At 40.3% G+C, this 18622-nt stretch overlaps 1 protein-coding gene across 1 annotated transcript; it reads left to right on the top strand.

Annotated features, from left to right (window-relative positions):
* Positions 1-9384: 9384 nt before the first annotated feature.
* opn3 (opsin 3) lies at positions 9385-18608 on the top strand. The gene is made up of 4 exons (XM_019881880.1): positions 9385-9810; positions 11986-12305; positions 14486-14737; positions 17174-18608. The coding sequence occupies exons 1-4, from the start codon at positions 9492-9494 to the stop codon at positions 17438-17440; spliced, it is 1158 nt and encodes a 385-aa protein (XP_019737439.1). The 5' UTR covers positions 9385-9491; the 3' UTR covers positions 17441-18608.
* Positions 18609-18622: the final 14 nt, after the last annotated feature.

Genomic DNA, 18622 nt, shown 5'->3' with positions numbered 1-18622 from the left:
GATTGGCTCAGGGGCTGTAGACTACTGTCTACTTACTCTGCACCAGTGTTGGACGTGGTCTGAGCAGGTGTTACTGTACATTTACATCAACTTTCTGCCACCAATGTGTTACACAGCCAGGCATAGCGCCAAGAGACAACTTCTGCTGCCCCTGCCCACTCAGCTTGATGGAGACCGGTTGGCAACATTGGCAGCCTTGTGCTGGGATGAAAATCAGGAGCCAAGAGTATCCAGGTTAAAATCTTTGCTTTTTCCCACCCATTGATTAACGTCCTCTAAACAATTTAACATTTTCTTTCCTTGTAGTTATTTCAGAAACCTACTTTTATTTCTTTACTTTACTTAGAAATGCTTTTAAAGTTTTCTGTCAATGTGTTTAAATGGCGTCAATGTAGTTTCTTTTTCTAAGCTACTTGAGTTTTTTTGATTTGCTTCTGAGTGTTGTTTGTGTGTAAACTGTTGTTTAAAGGCTGAGCAATGTGAAACACATTGAGTTTCCTTGTGTATGAAATGTGCTGTATAGATAAAACTGCCTTGCCTTTCCTTGAAACTTTCCAACGTAAATCATCAGCCATGGCTAACGTCAGCTGGTATACATGACAAGTCAAGTACAGTGCATGTATCATGCACATCTGTGAGGGGTGCGGCTTTGGCCAGGGACACAAGGGCGGAAGGGAGGATTGAATACAATCAATACAATAAAAGCGATATTTGTGAATAATCTTAATCTGTTGCACCGACACAAGCAGTTCCGGTCGTTGTACTTTGTATTTGTGCACATGATCACATACTTCCATATGAATATCAGTAATGCTTTCAGTCCGACAAGTGTATGCATGGCACAGTATGAACATTTAACTGCGCATGCCTCCAAAAAAACCATACAGGATAAGTCTGTGATCCTTCCAGCACAGCGTGAAGGCAAATAACCTGGGGAAAGATGCATATTTTATCCGAGCCTTTTAGCCAGCACCTTGCATTAAGATGGATTAATGGATAGATGAGAAAACTTCAAGGGCAGCCAGTTTGTCAAGGACAGTGAGAGGTTTCTCAAAAACATTTCAATAATGTCACTAATGGGGCTGGAAGCATAATGGCGGATGAGAGCTGAAATGTCCTATTCCATTTTGCCCACTATGTGCCTGATTTACCAAGACTCCACATTGTGGGCACTCATTTGGGAGTTTTCTCATGCACTCTTTCAGATTGTGAACAGTGTGGGCTACAGGTGACAAAGTGATTAAGACCACCGGATTTAAAAGAGGTCTTTGCCCATTTAGATAGCTTGTGTGGTTTTTACATGGAAAATCGGGAGAGCGTCACATGCGCAAAATGAAATTGAAGTGATAGAAGTGCTCGTGTGGGCAAACATATTATTGAGTTACAGAAAATAAATGGATTCCTGTGATAATTTTGTCAAAGACGGTACTTGCACAAAACAACATTCTTTGTTTGAGTTAACTCGCCAAGCGTGTGTTGTAACTGGATGTGGAGTGCGTACCACTGTGATTAAAACTTTGGACAGCACAACTGAAAAGTTGCTGTTGGAGAAGCAGGCAACAATTGTCTCTGATATTTGATATGGCATGACTCCTTATAACTGCCTCTAAGTCAACCCTTCGAAGTTCCAAAACTGCACGGCTGAATGGATGAAATGTTGCCATCATTTTTGTTGGCATTTCAAAAATGTTTTCATGACGAGAAAAGATCCATTCTCCCGCTTCCACTCATTTTGCTTACATTATGCCAGGAACAAATGCACCTGCCATTTTGCAACTAACTTTCAGATTTGGTACTTAACCCTTTCAAGGTCAGCGGTTACTACAGTGGACATTTTATCATGTTTATCAGGTTACAGGGTGCATGAAAGGATTAAGAATGGTCAGTGCAATTCTCGTTTGATAAATCACTTCATGAGCCGAATTCATCTGTTTGTATAGTTCCACCCATGCTGAACAAAAACAACGGTGGCAATTTAAACACGCTTGGCATAATAAGCAGAAACCTTTGCGAATTCTATTAGTAGATCAGCTTCCATACCCGTTTGCACGCGCAAACCTTTAGCAAATCAGGCTTAATGTGTGCTGAGTCCGAGGCAGCTCGAAGGCTATTGACAGAAGATGACAGACTGTGGCATATAAATATAGATCTGTTAAACTGTTCAAATTGAGTCTGAATAGCAATCGAGCTTGGTGACATTTGGTAATTACTGTGTAAAAAGTAACCTGGCAGAAACTAAAGCTCATTCTGAAATGACGTACATGAAGGATGCTGTGAGATGAATCGCTAAATAGGTTAACAAAATAAAAGATGGAAAACATATCTCAAAGACATTTAGCCATTGTAACGTTTCCTCCTTTTCATGTTCATCTAAGGATTTGTAATATTAGCGCAAAAAACAAAGAATGAAAGCAACAACAGTGTAAATTGGATAGCAAGTCAATCTGTATAATATGATGCAACTTTTGAAGCAAACAGGTCTCCGATGGCAAAGAAGGAAAAAAAAACCCTCATCTTTTCTATCCTCAGTGTTATCACACCGAGCATTTATTTTTCAGCACAGACAAGCAACTTCCTGCAAAAACATCATTTTTTTTTCCAGCGGAGCTGAAACTCTCTCTCAATTTTTGTCATGACTTTGATAAAGGGGGGATGCAATTCTTATTCCAAACACAGCAGTCCCACATTCACACCAGGAAATTACTGCTGTGCTTAGAAATGATGCCCAGGCCATTTTAAATTTCATCCCCTTTACCTCATACATGTCTGCCTAACAATATTACATCTGGGTGAATGGCGTTCTCCATTTCATGTTTCTTTGTGCTGATTTGTTTGCTTATTACTTCTGTCCAGAAAACGTCTTCTTGTTTACATTCGTGTGACCACGGGAAAAAGGAAGTGAGATAAATTTTTGGGTAGCACGGGAATTTTTGCTCTCTGAGTGCAAATCGAACCAGGGCTTGACATCGTTGCTGTGAACAAACACATTTGGACCAGAGAAAGCACACTAGAGGTGTGAAAGAACACTAAGAATAAATACAAATATATTTTTTTGGTGTGTTTAAACACCCTGGTGTCCATTATCTGGCCGATATATTGGGTGAGTGAAGGACCGTCAGGCCTTCTCTGCTGACCCAAGCACTATCAGAAGCACTGGCCTCCAGTTACAACCTGAATTGTAATATGTGTTCCATGAAATTGTGTTTTGCTTGGCTGCTCTGCTTCTAGCATGCAGGTATTCGATTTTGTGATGTGCTGCCATGCCAAACTAATCTGTCCGGTTTCAGTAGTCTGGACGATTTAACTGTTTCTTCAACCAATCATTTTGCAAATTCACTTCAGAGGGCCAGTTAGCTGTAACGTCAGCATTTTTGCACCCAGATTGTTTGGAGAGTTTTCCTTGAAAAAGCAGGCCTGTATCGATCTGCACACATTAATTCTAATTCCAGTACTTCTGGTGAGTCTGATGCATTTCATTGAGATGTTTTTTTTTTTTTTAATTTTGTCATGTTTTAGATAATTATTGATTCTGAACTGTTCCAGATAATATACCACACCCACTTGCATGCTGGCGTAAATGCTTGTTTTGATAATATTGATGGTTTTGATAATTGTTAGCAGTGGTAATAATTTAATAATTAATCATTTCAGCATGTTTTGTAGCACCATTGACATTGGCATGTCCTATTTTCTTTTTGCTCTTTGTTTTCTGTTGAACCAAACTGAGATAGCTGCCGAACATCCATCCATCCATTCAGTAACAAGCAGAGGAGATATTCATCCCTTTTTTTAACGCAGATGTCTTGGTCTGGTGTGAAAGAGGATGCCTTTCCTTTTTTTTCCCAACCTGCATGGCTGTTTTAGTCCTGGGATTTGTCTTTCTTTGCACCCACCTATATCACACTAAGATCTTGATGGGAAAGAACTGAGCCTGATCTCTGAGCCTGATGATGGAAGGCATGTATTTCACTGATAATGCTTTTTGGCCCTGTTTTCACATCAAATATAGACTTCCAGATACTGCCTTTTAATTAATGTAAAATCCGGGTGACTGTCAAAGCACAAAAGTGTTTCAGCAAACAAAGTGAGCCAGTGTTTTCATTGGTGTGTATTTAAGATAAGATAAGATAAGAAAACCTTTGTTAGTCTCGCAATGGAGAAATTCCCAATTCACAGCAGCAAAGTTATGAAAGGAAGAAGTATAAGATCAAAATATAGGAGCTGCTGGAAAGGCAGCCACTCTCGCGGCGCCATCTTGAAGTCAAAATAACAAAATAACACAACACAACACATAAGACACAGACAGGCGTGCAATCTTAATCACTTTTCCTGCATACACTTTGTTGTTTGAAGCAGTTATAGATGAAAGAGGAGAGGATCAAAGAATCCTTTCACCAGTGGATCAGAGACATCATGCTGAAAATGTGCACACGTCTGCTACAAGCTAAATTGTGAAAGCAAATACAAAGCTGTAGCGTCCATTGACGTTTATAGTTCGACAATTATACACAGTAACAGTGCATCAATCCAATACCAAAGTAGTCCCATATACATGAGAAAACACTGACCATTCTAAGAGCAGTCATTTACATCACGCATACAAGTATGGTGGATGCACGGAGCCCTGGCTGACTATCTACTACTAAGTAGTAACTACTTGTATGCACATAACCTGATTTTGGCAGTTAAAACGCATCAATATCAAGCACAGCTGTGATGAGACAGTTAAAAGCAGAGTTGTAAAAAGAGCAATGAAGACTTTAAAGTCTAGATTTGAGGGTAAAATTACCAAGATATTCTAATTACTTTCAATCAAACACAAAATTAGACTGATTTGTTTAAATTCCCATACAACTTCAATGAACACTGAAAGCTTCCTACTGAGATCAAATTAGCAATTAATCATGCCATATTTAAGTGAAAGCCACGAATTCTCCTCAGAATTTACTGGATATCTGGCCGTACATATTCCTCCACCTGACCTTTACCCAAAATAAACCTAAGCAGGAAATCTGTCCCCACAGTGAGGAGATGTTGACTCAGACAGGATTGGATGGCCTCTCCCTGTCAAAGTCCTTTCACGGTCTTCTCTGGTTTCAACCCATCAAATGGCTAAATTTTCCAACCATGTGGGGGTCTCTGCATTGGGAATTGAAGCCAATGAATCCCCATGTATCATCTGTCTCACCATTGTCATATCACATTGCAGACGAGTGTCCTTTTGAGATTAAGGGATTCTTTTCAACAGTAACAATTACAGGATGTGTATTTCAGAGAACTCTTTTATAAAAATTGTGGTTCTATGAAAGGCTTCCGAATAAGCACGAGTAAAGTTCAGCTGCTCGTTTGATTTTCCTGACATTTTTTTCTTTTCTAAAGCACAAGCCATGGTGTGCAGAGAGCTTCCACAGCAGCAGAGGGATATCAGTCAGGTGAATGGTACAAAAGAATTTCAAAGATGTTATGCAGCTATACACCAGGCAACACAATGAAGACAATCCTGAGGTTCAGAAAATATGGCACAATGGTGACAGTCTCAAGAACTCTTGCATGCTTCCAGAATTGATGAAAAGACAGGATGAAAATTCATCATGGAGGCTTCCAAAAGGGAGACTATTGTTCCATACAAAAACACTGAACGAGAGGCAGATATTTCTGACATGTACCGGCTACTTTGAACATTGACAATAATCTCCCAGCTTCTTCATATGTTTGGGTAATTGGATCGAGCAGCAAGCCAGAAGTCTTACATCGGAAAACATCCGTGCCTGTCTTCATTTTGTAAGAATCCTCGTGCTCATCATTAAAAGAAGACTATACCGACAGTGACGCAAGGTAGTGGCAGCACCTTTGCTTTGGGGTCTTTTATCTTCATCTCGAACTGGAGCCTTAGTCGGGTGGAGGTTAATATGGACCGTTCCGAAGTCAGTGATAGCACAAAATCTTGTTTTGTTTTGTTTTTTATGTGATCTAATGATCACGGCTGCAGGGAGATTATAATTATCTATTGAAGCCATTGTCATTTAAATAATGATCACTGGTTAACTTCCATTTAAGATTTATTTGCATAATTTACTGACATTTTTTTTGTTTTGCTGTTGTAAAATTGGGACAGCAATCTTGGACTGATGAGATGTTAATTCTGCCTGCCCTTGGAAGGCTACATGGCATTTGACTTGGACCGGATAAAAAGGAACAGTGTGACATTTTTTTTAATACGCACTAATCGATTGCACTTCGGAGCTTCAATAATCGCTTGAGGAAAGACATTTGCAAAGTGCAGATGTGTCTTCATCCGTTTCAAACAAGCATTTTCTTTGTGTCAACATGGCGGAAGATTACATCTCCATTTGATTTCAGACTAGAGTAACCCTTGATGTCTGTTGTCGACATCCTGCGACTCGAACATGCTGCTCATCTCACAGCAGATTTTAATCCAAGTTTTTTAACAAAAATCAATCTGGCAATGATACCAGCATCAGTGACTCCAAGCGATGAATATAATCACACTCCTGTGTGAATTTAATGTTTTTTCAAAGTTAAGAATGCAAATAGAGAAATATTAAGATGAATAATTAGAATGAGCTTTCGTTTCAACTATGGAGTATTGACACATAAATGAATAGTTTTTCAGAGGTCCTGTTACTGATTTATTTTCTGAAATTTGGGGACCCGACAAGCATACACTTTATATTGCTTTTACTGTGCCGGATTTCATTATAATTTAGGACTGTGTATTTAACTTATTTATTCATTTGTTGGTTTCCAGAAAAGCTATTAATTAATAATTTAAAATAACTGCCGCCATAGGAATTATTGCCTTCTTGGGAGGTGGAAAAAAAAAACATATTTACCATTTGAACAGGAACGAGGACTTTCAAACTAATTTGCGCTTCTCTTCAACATGCAAACTATTCTTTGAAAATCAAATCCCTCTATTTTTATGACACTCGGTGCTACAGATACTGTCCATTGCATTGCAATAATTGCGATGTGCTGTGTTTTATATTCTCTGTACATTCATTTGCACCAATAAGTCCAATATAGCAAGTCAACAAATTTACTAACTTTATTCTTCCCTGTGGTGATGTGCACTTATGCATGAAAAAAAAAAGTGTAATGTGTGAACAAGCCTGCAGGCATGCACACAACGTCTGCAATATGCTCTGTGAGGTGAATCAAACACACCAAGCAAAGGCAGAAGAATGAAAGTGAGAAGTGTGTGCCTGCTGGCCAAATTATATCAAAGTGTTGGATTTGTCGACATATTTTAAAAGCTGCTATTAAACTGTCCAAAGCATCCAACAGTGCATTTTCAGTTTAGAAACCATAATGTGAATCTTCTTGTTTATAAAGGCTTCTTCTCAAGAGCGTTGGCAGCATCTGCTCAGAGATTACACATAATGACAGTCCTGTAGTCAATCTAGAACTGTCCCATTCCTAGCCTGTTATTAACCAAAGAAAAGGGGCATGGGTTTCATCGCAAATGCAGGGAAAAGAATAAGATGAACAGATGCTATAAGTATTATAATTAGCATAATTCACGTTCATATTATGAAGACGTTTTCAATAAAGAATAGGCTAGTTTCTCAATTTGACTACAACCGTCCAGTGTGGCTCTGCAGCAAATCTGACAACTTCACAACCGCTCATAATTTTGCCAGAAAAATACATGTTTTAGTCACTGAAAATTAAAAAGCTCGTAGTACTAATGCATGCTGGCATAACACAACATTAATGTTTCAATGAAATCTTTGCTTTTAATGACATAAAGATTCAGCGCAATCCAGATAACTAAGACACAAACGAGCGGGATGAAAATGTAACCTCCTCGATGGAGACAATAACACTCAAAAATGATTAATCGGCAAGTCAGAAAAGTTCCAGGACAGGTGTGACCAATATCAAACACAAATACGTCCACTAAGAGATCGTGTGGCATTTGCTTCATAGTCATAGAGTTATGACGGGACAGCTGCTGACTGCGCAATGGAACTCAAGAGGTTGATGAAATAAGATGACAACAGAGCTGTGGAGGATCTTGGAAGGACCCTTTCAAGGAGTGGATGAAGACATGGCAGTCAAGGTTGGGAAACAGCATTCTACTCCAAGGCGTTTTTTTTTTTTTTTTGATGGAGAAAACTTGTACTTTGTAGTTTAGATTTATAGTATAGAGTATAGTACATACAGGTGCAGGTAGTCATTATATAGTGCAGTAATCGTCCAGTACACTGAGGACACTTAAGAATAAGATAACATATTACTTATATGACTGACCAGTGTCGGCTTGGGTTTGTAAGTGTGATTCCAAGATTTTGTGCCACCTATTTCAAGGCCGCTATATTATTTGTTACTCAAGAAGGATCTGCTATTTTGAATCAACCTGACGGCTCATGAAAATGAGGCCGGGTGTAAATAACGTCACAGCAGGCTTCCAACCTTTTTCCACTTGGCTTTCCACTGTGGAGAAAATGAGGCACCTGGAGAATGGAGGGAGCTCCTCAAAAGGTCACCAAAATAACAGACATGCGACAAAGTCAACAGAAGTCCTTGTGATGTTCATTTTAAAACCCTGTGAATGTGAAACAGCCTATCCGCAATGCGGAAGCTGACATTTTTGCACAGATCTCCCACACACTCAAATGGTTGTTAAACTGCACATGGTCCTTTGGGTGTCACCTCTCATATCAGTCAGCCTCTCGTTATTCCGTTTGCCATCTTGCAGCCCACCTAGATTTATTACCACTCTCCTGAAATTGTCCATACATCATTTTGACTTTTCCATGGAGGCAAGTTAAGATGTCACACACATTTTTCAGTACCGGTAAGGTATGAAAATTTGACCATTTGAAAATTTGCTTTGTTGTTGTGTCATCTTTTCTGCGCATGATGATATATGTCGGTAGAGCCTAATGTTAAAGCACAACTGGTTCACTCACTCGCACACGGATACTAGACTATGTTCAAGTAAACATACATGCTACACACATTTATACACGCCAATTATACACATCTCTTTTCAAATTAGCAGTGAAATTTCATCAACGAAAGAAATATTCAAGACTATAATACATACTAACTTACAACAAATCAATACACATTTTTCGTACCACTGTCTTTGAAAATAAAAAAAAAATACATTTTATCCAATTATTTTATTGAATCTCATAAGACTGCAGTCTAAGTGTGTCTGTCCACAGTTAGGAGACAATCTTTTCCAAGTACTCAAATATTATAACTAATTCTTCTTTTCATTTCAGTGTATTTTTCTCCAAAACGTCAAATGCATTTTCACTGTGACGGGATACGTAATATCACAGATGTGTGTCATGTGACAGTTGTACATTGACCCAATTTCTAAGGAGGCGTGCTGGGTTTGTTTGAATGAGCATCACGCGCTCGTTGTCAGGGAGCGTGCTTTGTGCAGGACGCGTGCTGCAGCCGCACACCCAAGCCACCACAATGCACGAAACCACATTTTTATCCCCGCAATGAATCCTTACAATGAAACCAGAGCCGAGAAAAGCGCCGAACGCGACCTGTTTGCTTTTGGCACCTACAAACTTCTCGCCTTCGCCATCGGAACCATTGGAGTGTTTGGCTTCTGCAACAACGTTCTGGTCATTCTACTTTACTGCAAATTCAAGAGACTTCGGACGCCGACCAATTTGTTACTTGTCAACATAAGTTTGAGTGATTTGCTGGTTTCCGTCGTCGGAATAAACTTTACATTTGTTTCGTGCGTCAAAGGCGGCTGGATTTGGAGCCAGGCAACATGCGTGTGGGACGGCTTCAGTAACAGTTTGTTCGGTAAGAGTCATATCCTTCTACAGTTTATCGTATTATTTGCCTAAAAGCTCTTTTTCCTGATATTTAAGGTTCAAGCGTTTGCTCCTTTTGTCTAATTATTAGACATAAGGAGCAAACGCATATTAGTAATATGCTCTCTCTTTGTAATTATTATTATTATTATTATTATTATTATTTATAAAGGGATTTGTTAAAGAACATTTTCTCTTCGGTTTATTATTTCCAGAAATATTCTAGTCCGTGCTTGTCATATAGAAAGCTATATGTTATATGGTGCAAGTTGGATGAAATTAACAAACCACAAAAACGCACAAAATTAAAAACCCTGTCTTTGATTAATGTTTTTTTTGTCCAGCAGTTCCTCACAAATGTTTTTGTTTGATCGACACACACACACAAAAGTAAGCTAGTGGTGTGTGAAAGGAGCAGAATGCTCTGTTGTTTCAGAACTTGACATAAAAATATCAAGTTGTGATTGTTTGGGGGTTTTTTTGTGCTGATCTGAAAGAACCGAAGGTCAAAGCCGGTGCTCATTCTGCATCATCACCTTCTCGTGACAGCTCCTCCTCCACAAAATTTTTGTTGTGAATGGCATTTAGACTCCACTGTAGAGCCACACTGAAAACGACCTTCAAGATATTAATAATTAATTGAAAAAATTTTCAGTGAAAATTGGAGAAGGTTACATCTCAAAATCTTTAGACGAAAGAATGCTCCAAGCAAAAGTAAAGCTGTTACGTTAATATGTAGGAAACGTTCAGTGTATTATTTCATGCCTTGGAATACTTTAGACACGTTCATCGTGCTTCCAGTGAGGCAGTGAAGTGTGAATTCATGCACAGGGTTCATCCTGACAAATACGCCCAGACTGTGTAGGAGTTATAGTTCAGGAGGAGGACTGATGTATGATGATACCCCATTACCACAACTATTATTTATTAGCAGAGTCATCATGCTACGCGCTGGTTGCTTCTTCTGTGCTTTAATTTACAGATGGAAGCCACGGTCCACTTGACTTCATAATTGAAAACACAGACCTGTGTGATTTGTATTATAGACACGGAAAGGGATGAGAAGCTAGGCTCGCAATTGGCTGGTTGAAAGTGGATCTCTAATTTACATTTTTCATCAAATGAATTGCGTGTGTCTTCAATGTAGTGACATTGAAATGTCCTGTAGATTTGGCCCACACAAAAATACAGCTGCCATCCTTCTTCAGTGTCCTTCCAAGTGAGGGAAACATGTCCTGTGTTGACAAATATGCCATATTCTCCTTGCACCTCATCCAATGAATTACTCAGTGGAGATTGTTGACTGACACAGAGGCAAACAAGGGGAGCTGCAGCAGTAACGGCTGTCACGTCTGGCGAAACATGTCCATGCTGCTGAAATTTTATGTGGGAAGATGTACTCGGGCAACTCCCTGCAAAGCTTGTCTGTCCAATTATTGACGTTGACTCAGCCTACCATTCATCAATGAAAGGATTAATGAATTATGACAGCTTTGACAAGGGTATTAGGGCATGTAATTGTATGTGTGTGTGTGTGTGTGTGTGTGTGTGTGTGTGTGTATATATATATATATATATAGATAGATAGATAGATAGATATAGATCAGTGGTTCTTAACCTTGTTAGAGGTACCAAACCCAACCAGTTCATATGCACGTTCAGCGAACCGTTCATTAGTGAAAAATTACATGGCCCAAGTATAGTTTTTAAAAATTGTATGATGTACTATCACAACAGTCACACGGTGACTACTGAGCGAACTAAATTTCCCGCAGCACTGATTGGACAAGCAATGTAAAATGATCATCTGCAGCCAATGATGGCCAAGCGGGTGTGTCATAACTAATCGACACGTTGACTCGGGTATGTCTTAACTGACATGGCAGAGGCTCCGTCGAACCCCTGAGACGATTCACCGAACCCCTAGGGTTTGATCAAACACAGGTTAAGGACCACTGATATAGATAGATAGATCAATCGATCGATAGATCGATTGATAGATACTCTCTTATGAAACCATGCCAGGCAGATCGATGATGGCACTCACTGAAAATAGAAGCTGTGCAATAGAAATATAGGCCAGAAATGTGTGAGGTTTCAAGAATTTACACCGAGACACCAACCACACATGCTAACTTTTGGTCTGTCACTCCCCTATCGTCAGGCATTGTATCAATCATGACGCTGGCGGCGCTGGCTTATGAGCGATACATCCGTGTGGTCCATGCCCAGGTGGTAGACTTTCCCTGGGCATGGCGCTCTATTGCCCACATCTGGCTTTACTCCCTGGCTTGGACTGGGGCTCCTCTCCTGGGCTGGAACCGCTACACACTGGAGATCCACCAGCTGGGATGTTCCTTGGACTGGGCATCGAAGGACCCAAATGATGCTTCATTCATACTTCTCTTCCTCCTGGCTTGTTTCTTCGTACCTGTTGGCATCATGATCTACTGCTACGGAAACATCCTCTATACAGTAAAAATGGTTAGTAAATATGTTGGGGGTTTTTTGTAATCTGATGTAATACTACAGCGTCAATTATGAATGAGTCAGAATAACCATTGTGATTTTTTTGGGGGGAGTGAGATGAGGTCATCCAAATTCATGTAAAGGGAACATGAAAATTAATTTCCTTCCAAGGTGAAAATAAGTAATTAGATAAATGGCCACCATCACATTTCTTATGAGTGATCTGTATTATCATGAACTCTCCATATTTTTATAAATGCTCTCTTTTAACCTGTCTTGCAAGGGGCTTTCACTGACCGTGCCACTACTTCGAGTATTGTGCAGACATCCACTTGCTTTGTTGTTGTGATGATAGATGCAGTTCACCAGGTAAAAAAAAAAAATCCCTCAAAACATTTGGGAGGGGTGGTCAAGGAAGAATTAATTCTATTTTGAAGGGGAACTGCATAAAGGGGCAGATAAGTGTTTATTTTCACAGTTTGAGTCTCAATGGCAAAAATTGACCTATCCCCCTATCAAAAGCATAATGGCACAACCCATTAGTTCAACATCCTGCATGAAGAAGTAAGTAATCTGCGAACCAACAAAGCAGACAGTCAAACACACACTCGACACATTTTCTCCCCCTCATCTTTAAAAACTTAAGCCTTGACAGAAGTCTGTGCTCTCCTCAGGTAGAGTCATTGAGGCATTGCTGAAAGACTCCTTTTTGCAATCACGCTTGCAAGCATATGAGGCGGTTTTACTTTTCTAATTGCTTAAAGTGACAAGTTTGCAGCTACTGTCGTCAGCAATTTTTGACTCCAGTTTCAACTGCATTCTTAACTTGCTGATACAAAAGCAGTTGTCAAGGCTAATTTCCAGACGATTCAAAAATGAGAAAATGCGAGTCCCCTTTGATGAGACAAAGATGGGCTTAATAATATTAACTGTCTCAACTGAGGCAAAACGGAGTGCTCTTCGCTGCAAGTACCGGTCGTAAAGTATTGAATTAAATAATTGTTAATTTTCCCCAAAATCAATCAAAGAAAATGGATCCAATGCCATGAATAAAAAGTCTTTGTCGAGTAGTTGCTTCATCATGAGCGAATGAACTGTGCTCCTGATGAAAAATATACTATACCTGATGGTGGAATTAGTGTTACATTTTCCTAATAATCCTGTGCTGGCTGTCCTGAGCTGTGACCTTCACTGACTGCCCTAAGTGCTGCCTTTCTTTTCCAGCTCTATTATAATAATAAGCTTTTGTGCCTTCTGGGTTTAATTTCGTCTGTCGCCTGGTAATGAAAGGGAGAAGTGTGTGGGATGTGATGATTACAATTACATATTTGTGTTAAGCTTAATAATCCCTCTAAAAGCACTTGGCAGATTTCTGATAGAATTCTGTATTGTGTGGGCATCTTGCAAATCTGTGAATTCTGTCGGTTTGGGCAGCCGAAGTATGAAAGTGGTGAAACATCAGTCACCTGCAGCAATAATGGAGGTGGAGGCTGTCAGATCTCCTCTCCTCGAGGAAATGGTTTAAGAATTTGTATAAGTGAGAGCTACTACGCTTCCCGGCTGCAAGCTCCCAGACTGGCGGTTAAATCCCTGAAGCTATCAGATGCATGAGAGGAGCTCATCACACACCTAAGCAATTGGAAGAGGTTATAGAAACATATTCTGAACCCAGAGTATTTTTGGTGCCAGGAAAATCTCACTACAGATGGAGAAGAATTCAGGTTCAACACACCTCCATACTGAGTGTTTCATAGAAAGGTAATAAAAAAAAGAAAAAAGAAAGAAAAAAGGGCAACTTTGACAGACAGTATTTGTTTTGTTTATCAGTATCATTGTCTTTACCGGTATGTTTTTTTTTCCTTTTCTTTATTTGTCTTTTAAAAAAGGTGTTGTTTTTTTCCACCCTCACAACACACCTCAAGTTGTCGCATTTATACAAAATATAGATTCTAATTAGTAATGACTAGATGGATAAAAAAAGCTGAAATTATGCATTATTAAAAAATGTAAGAAAAATGATCACCTGTCAATCACATGGACAGCATGTGCAGTAAAGACAGACAACCATTCTGATTCATGCTTATATCGTAACATTTTTGGGGACACAGTGAGCAAGCCCGACACAATGATAAGGCAAATGTGCAAATCCTAACCACAAATGAACTGATTCCTGCTCTTTGTTCTCTTTTCATTAGCTGCGCACCATCCAGGATCTTCAGACTGTTCAAATCATCAAGATCCTGAGATATGAGAAGAAGGTCGCCGCAATGTTTCTCCTCATGATCTCCTGTTTCCTGGTGTGCTGGACTCCCTACGCTGTTGTGTCTATGATGGTGGCTTTTGGCAGAAAGAGCATGGTCTCGCCCACTGTGGCCATCATCCCCTCCTTCTTTGCCAAGTCCAGCACAGCCTACAACCCCCTCATCTATGTATTCATGAGCATAAAGGTTGGTAATCGTGTATTCAGCAATTTATATAAATTGTCATTGTGTGGGAGCAAATTTGTATTCTGGAATGAGAGCCCCCCAAATGGTGTGGTATCATTATAATTGAATACTTTATTCGGTGTGCGAGAGATGAGCTATGGCGCTTCCTGATTAATTTCCCTTTCCAGAGACTTGGGTTTTGAGCTGGGCTGTATTCCACATGGGTTTTGAGGTCAAAGGGGCCCGACATTGCACACGCAAATCAAGGAGTGAAAAAAGCCCCAAAAAAGTACAGAATAATTAAGTCGGGAATAGACCATGACAGTGATGAAAATTGCAATAGCTGCTTTGTATTATTGCCATCCATTCCCACTCTGTCCCCAGTCCCTTTACAAACAGAAAATACAAACACCCACAAAATAAAACTTGGCTCCAAAAAACAACTCAAGGTGCCATTCCCCCACTAGGCCTAGAAATCTAATAACTTGAGTAAACATAAAAGTGCAGCTGCATGACAGCAAAAAGGGCTATTGAAAAAAATACAAAATAAACCAGTTCAGAACTTTGCATTTCTGCCACAATTTGACTGATCCTAGAACTTTATTTTTCTTTTTTTCATCCTAGCATAGTCTCAACAGCATCGTTAACGGGAGCCCTCCCTTTAAAAGTAATGCTGGTCTAGTCGATCTAGAAAACCTACATTTCATGTTGGCAATTCCAAGCTAAATTCAACAGAAATTTTGCAATTCTCCCTTCAAAGTAAAAGCCGGGTTAAGAAAGTCACCTGTTTTCAAACATTATCAGCACCGAGGGCGTTTTTCACATCAGCAAGCACACAAGAGAGGGAGTGAACCCTTTTGATAAAAAATTGGTGAAAGAATAATCAAGAGGGGTGTTGACATGGCACATGTTTGCATCGGTGCTGCACCGATGTATTTTGTTGCGATATATCTTACACCGGTGTAAATTTTGTGGAGCGTTCACACGTATAAAGCTGTTTACTAAAGAGAAGCGTGTTAACCCTGGTGCAGCCCCACTTGCGTTCACATGGCAGTTTCTGCGACCGTGCAATACGATAACATGTGCATGCTTAAAGTGTACTTCCTTTTTCCCGCCTTGTTTGTGACATATCGAAAAACCATGGTTTATACTTCTCCAGACAAATCAACGCTGTGGTCTATCAGACACTGTAAAAGGATGAGAGAGAGAAAGGAAAGAAGTGCTAAATATCCAGGATTCAAGTTATGCAATACCCGTATGTAATCAACTCTTCTTACGTGTAGCGAGTCTCCCCCTGTAGCGTTCACACGTCCCATTTTATATCGGTGCTGCCCCGCAAACTATCATTTAAATTTTTAAAGCAGGGTTAAATTTTCTACGGTTTAAGCTGTTTTCAGGAGCTACACCGGTAGAACTTTGTACGTGTGAACGCTCTACGGGGGGCAGCCCCGGTGCTACACCGGAGTAAAAGTTGCCGTGTGAACACTCTTTTAAGTGTCCAGGTTTGAATGTTATGAGCTGTTTTGTCTCTGCTCCAAACCAAGGATGTATTATGATCTAAATGCGCACCACCATCCGCGCGTCTTGTCCCCATGACAACTGACCGGAGAAAGACACATGTGTCTTTCTGCTTATGGGCTTCAACTGTAACTGTGGCCACGCCAAGCAGCTGGAGCGCATCCAGGTTCGGTTACTTTCAGATTACCGGTCGTGTGGGTTCTAGTGACACACCTAGTTTCTGAAATCATGACAGCGCCGTGTTACACCAGACAGTACTTGTTTACCTGCTGTGGCCGTGCTGCTGCTCGGACCCGCGTCGTCCCTGACCTGGTTGTTCCCACCACGACATAAGAGATTTATCAGTTTTGTGCATTTGGCCGCATTCTAAATTAACTTTTTTTAAATTTTTTGCCCTCCGTTTCGCTGAACCACACATCTCCTTTTCTGGCGGTTTCTGTCTTTTAAGCAGCTTTGCAATTACATATGTACTCTACCTTGCTTTTTCTCCAGAAAAATAACCGTTGCCGTCTGAGTGTCTGAGCCAATCACATTCAATAGACGCATGGGTCAGTAGTGGGGGGGGGGGGGGGGGGGCTCATATCCTCTCAACCAGGGTCAACTGCCGTAACATTACATTAAAAAAGTTTGAGCACAAGAGGGCCAGCGGGTTTACAAAACCCACCAACCCGACGTCATCTATGCCACTGAAGTAGAGCAAATCAATGTCATTTCATCGAAAGGGGTGTTTGTTCCCGACTTGTGATTGACGCAGAAAACAAGAGTACACCAAATGTTTTAAGTAAACAGGCACAATGGAATGTGGGTGGGAAATTGTCACTTTCATTTGTTATCTTAAAGAGAGATGTCTGATGTGCGTGGCATACAAATGAGGGGGGTGAATGTCATTGTCACATTAAGCAGCAGACGTTCCTCCCTTTCCTCCTCCTTGCCTCACAGTTCCGACGCTGTTTGCTGCAGCTGCTGTGCTCAAGGTTGTCTTGGCTGCAGCACAGCTTCAAAGAGCGCCCCTTGGCTCCGGTCGAGCGCCCTATTAAGCCCATTGTTGTTTCAAGCTCATGCGGCAGCAGAAAGAGACCCAAAAAGAGGGTGACCTTCAGCTCCTCCTCCATCGTCTTCATCATTACCAGTGATGATTTCCACCGCTTCGACGTGACGTCCCCTGCAGAGTCCTCTGTGAATGTCATTCAAGTGAGGCCGCTGTAATCCCCCAAGACTCGACTTCTCATCCTGTGCGGAAATATGCCTTACGACCTGGCATATATGAAACTAAATCAACATCTTCACTTGGGCTTTTTCAGAAATCTTCATCCTGTGCAAGTTCATCATATCCCCATAACACTTTAGACACATGGCAGGATTTAAAAATAAAGGTATAACATTTTTACTCTCCTAACCTGTGATAATATATAACGTATGTGCTGTAAAGCATCCATCTTTTTTCTTGCCATTTAGTGTGAAGTGTAGGTCTTTGTCAAGCAGCAATTGAGTTAAACTATGGTTTAGCAATTGGATATAAAATCAGCCTTTGCTTTCAGTCATATATGCCAGCACAACACTAATAAACTGTGTACATTGTTTCAATAAAGAGATACTATTTTTGATGACCTGACTCCCATGCTTTTAGTATTTTCATTTGAAATCTCTCCAGTGTGAATAAGGCCAACACTGTTGAAAGTGGCAGAATTATACAGTATGTATGAGGGGGACTGTGTACATTATACAAGATGAGAGAAGACTTGCACCTCAAGGTGTCGTCAGACATTCCTTTCATAACTTTCTGTGCTGAATGCTGAATGACATACCAGGTTGATGAATTGAATTCTGAGGCTCTTTGAAAGCCTCTTGTGGGCATAAGAGTTGTTTTTGTGTGTCAGAAAACAATGCTGTATAGAAACTATTTGTATGTATAGAAACTATTTTTTTTTCACCTTCAACCGAATCACCTTGAAGTACACTGTATAACTGTTACCTCAGCAGACTACGGTCAATGAACGTTTTTCCACATGCTTTTATATACATACAGTATGTCATCAACCAGGACATCTACAAAGAGGTGTTCTGCCATTTGCTTCATTCAATGTGTGAGAAGAAGAGAGAGTTGCGGCAGCTTGACCATGGCAATGTGCCTGCTCACACTGCTCTGAGTATTCTGACTGAGAAGAACATCGAACAACCTCTCTCTTCACCCAAACTGGCTCCATATGATTTTTTTCCCCTCGTTCCGAGCTCCGAAAGGTCATCAAGGGGACCTTGAATTTGAAGATGTGGACGACATCACCATGACAACAGAGCTGCGGATGAATCCTTCCAAGTCAAGGCAGAGAGTGTTTGTTTGAGTGCACCTTCTGAGCTAAAATTTTTGATATATATATATATATATATATA

The sequence above is a fragment of the Hippocampus comes genome, unplaced genomic scaffold (assembly GCF_001891065.2).
Source record: "Hippocampus comes isolate QL1 unplaced genomic scaffold, H_comes_QL1_v1.1 scaffold36, whole genome shotgun sequence".
In the NCBI taxonomy this organism is placed as follows: domain Eukaryota; kingdom Metazoa; phylum Chordata; class Actinopteri; order Syngnathiformes; family Syngnathidae; genus Hippocampus; species Hippocampus comes.
The sequence above is the reverse complement of the archived record's forward strand: the minus strand, read 5'-3'. Positions and strand labels throughout refer to the sequence as shown.

Excerpts from the sequence above, each read along its gene's own strand:
- opn3 (XM_019881880.1), top strand. The coding sequence starts at position 9,492 with ATGAATCCTTACAATGAAACCAGAGCCGAGAAAAGCGCCGAACGCGAC. Across the intron at positions 12,306-14,485 it reads TCCTCTATACAGTAAAAATG|CTGCGCACCATCCAGGATCT; the intron begins GTTAGTAAATAT and ends TCTTTTCATTAG. Across the intron at positions 14,738-17,173 it reads ATGTATTCATGAGCATAAAG|TTCCGACGCTGTTTGCTGCA; the intron begins GTTGGTAATCGT and ends CTTGCCTCACAG.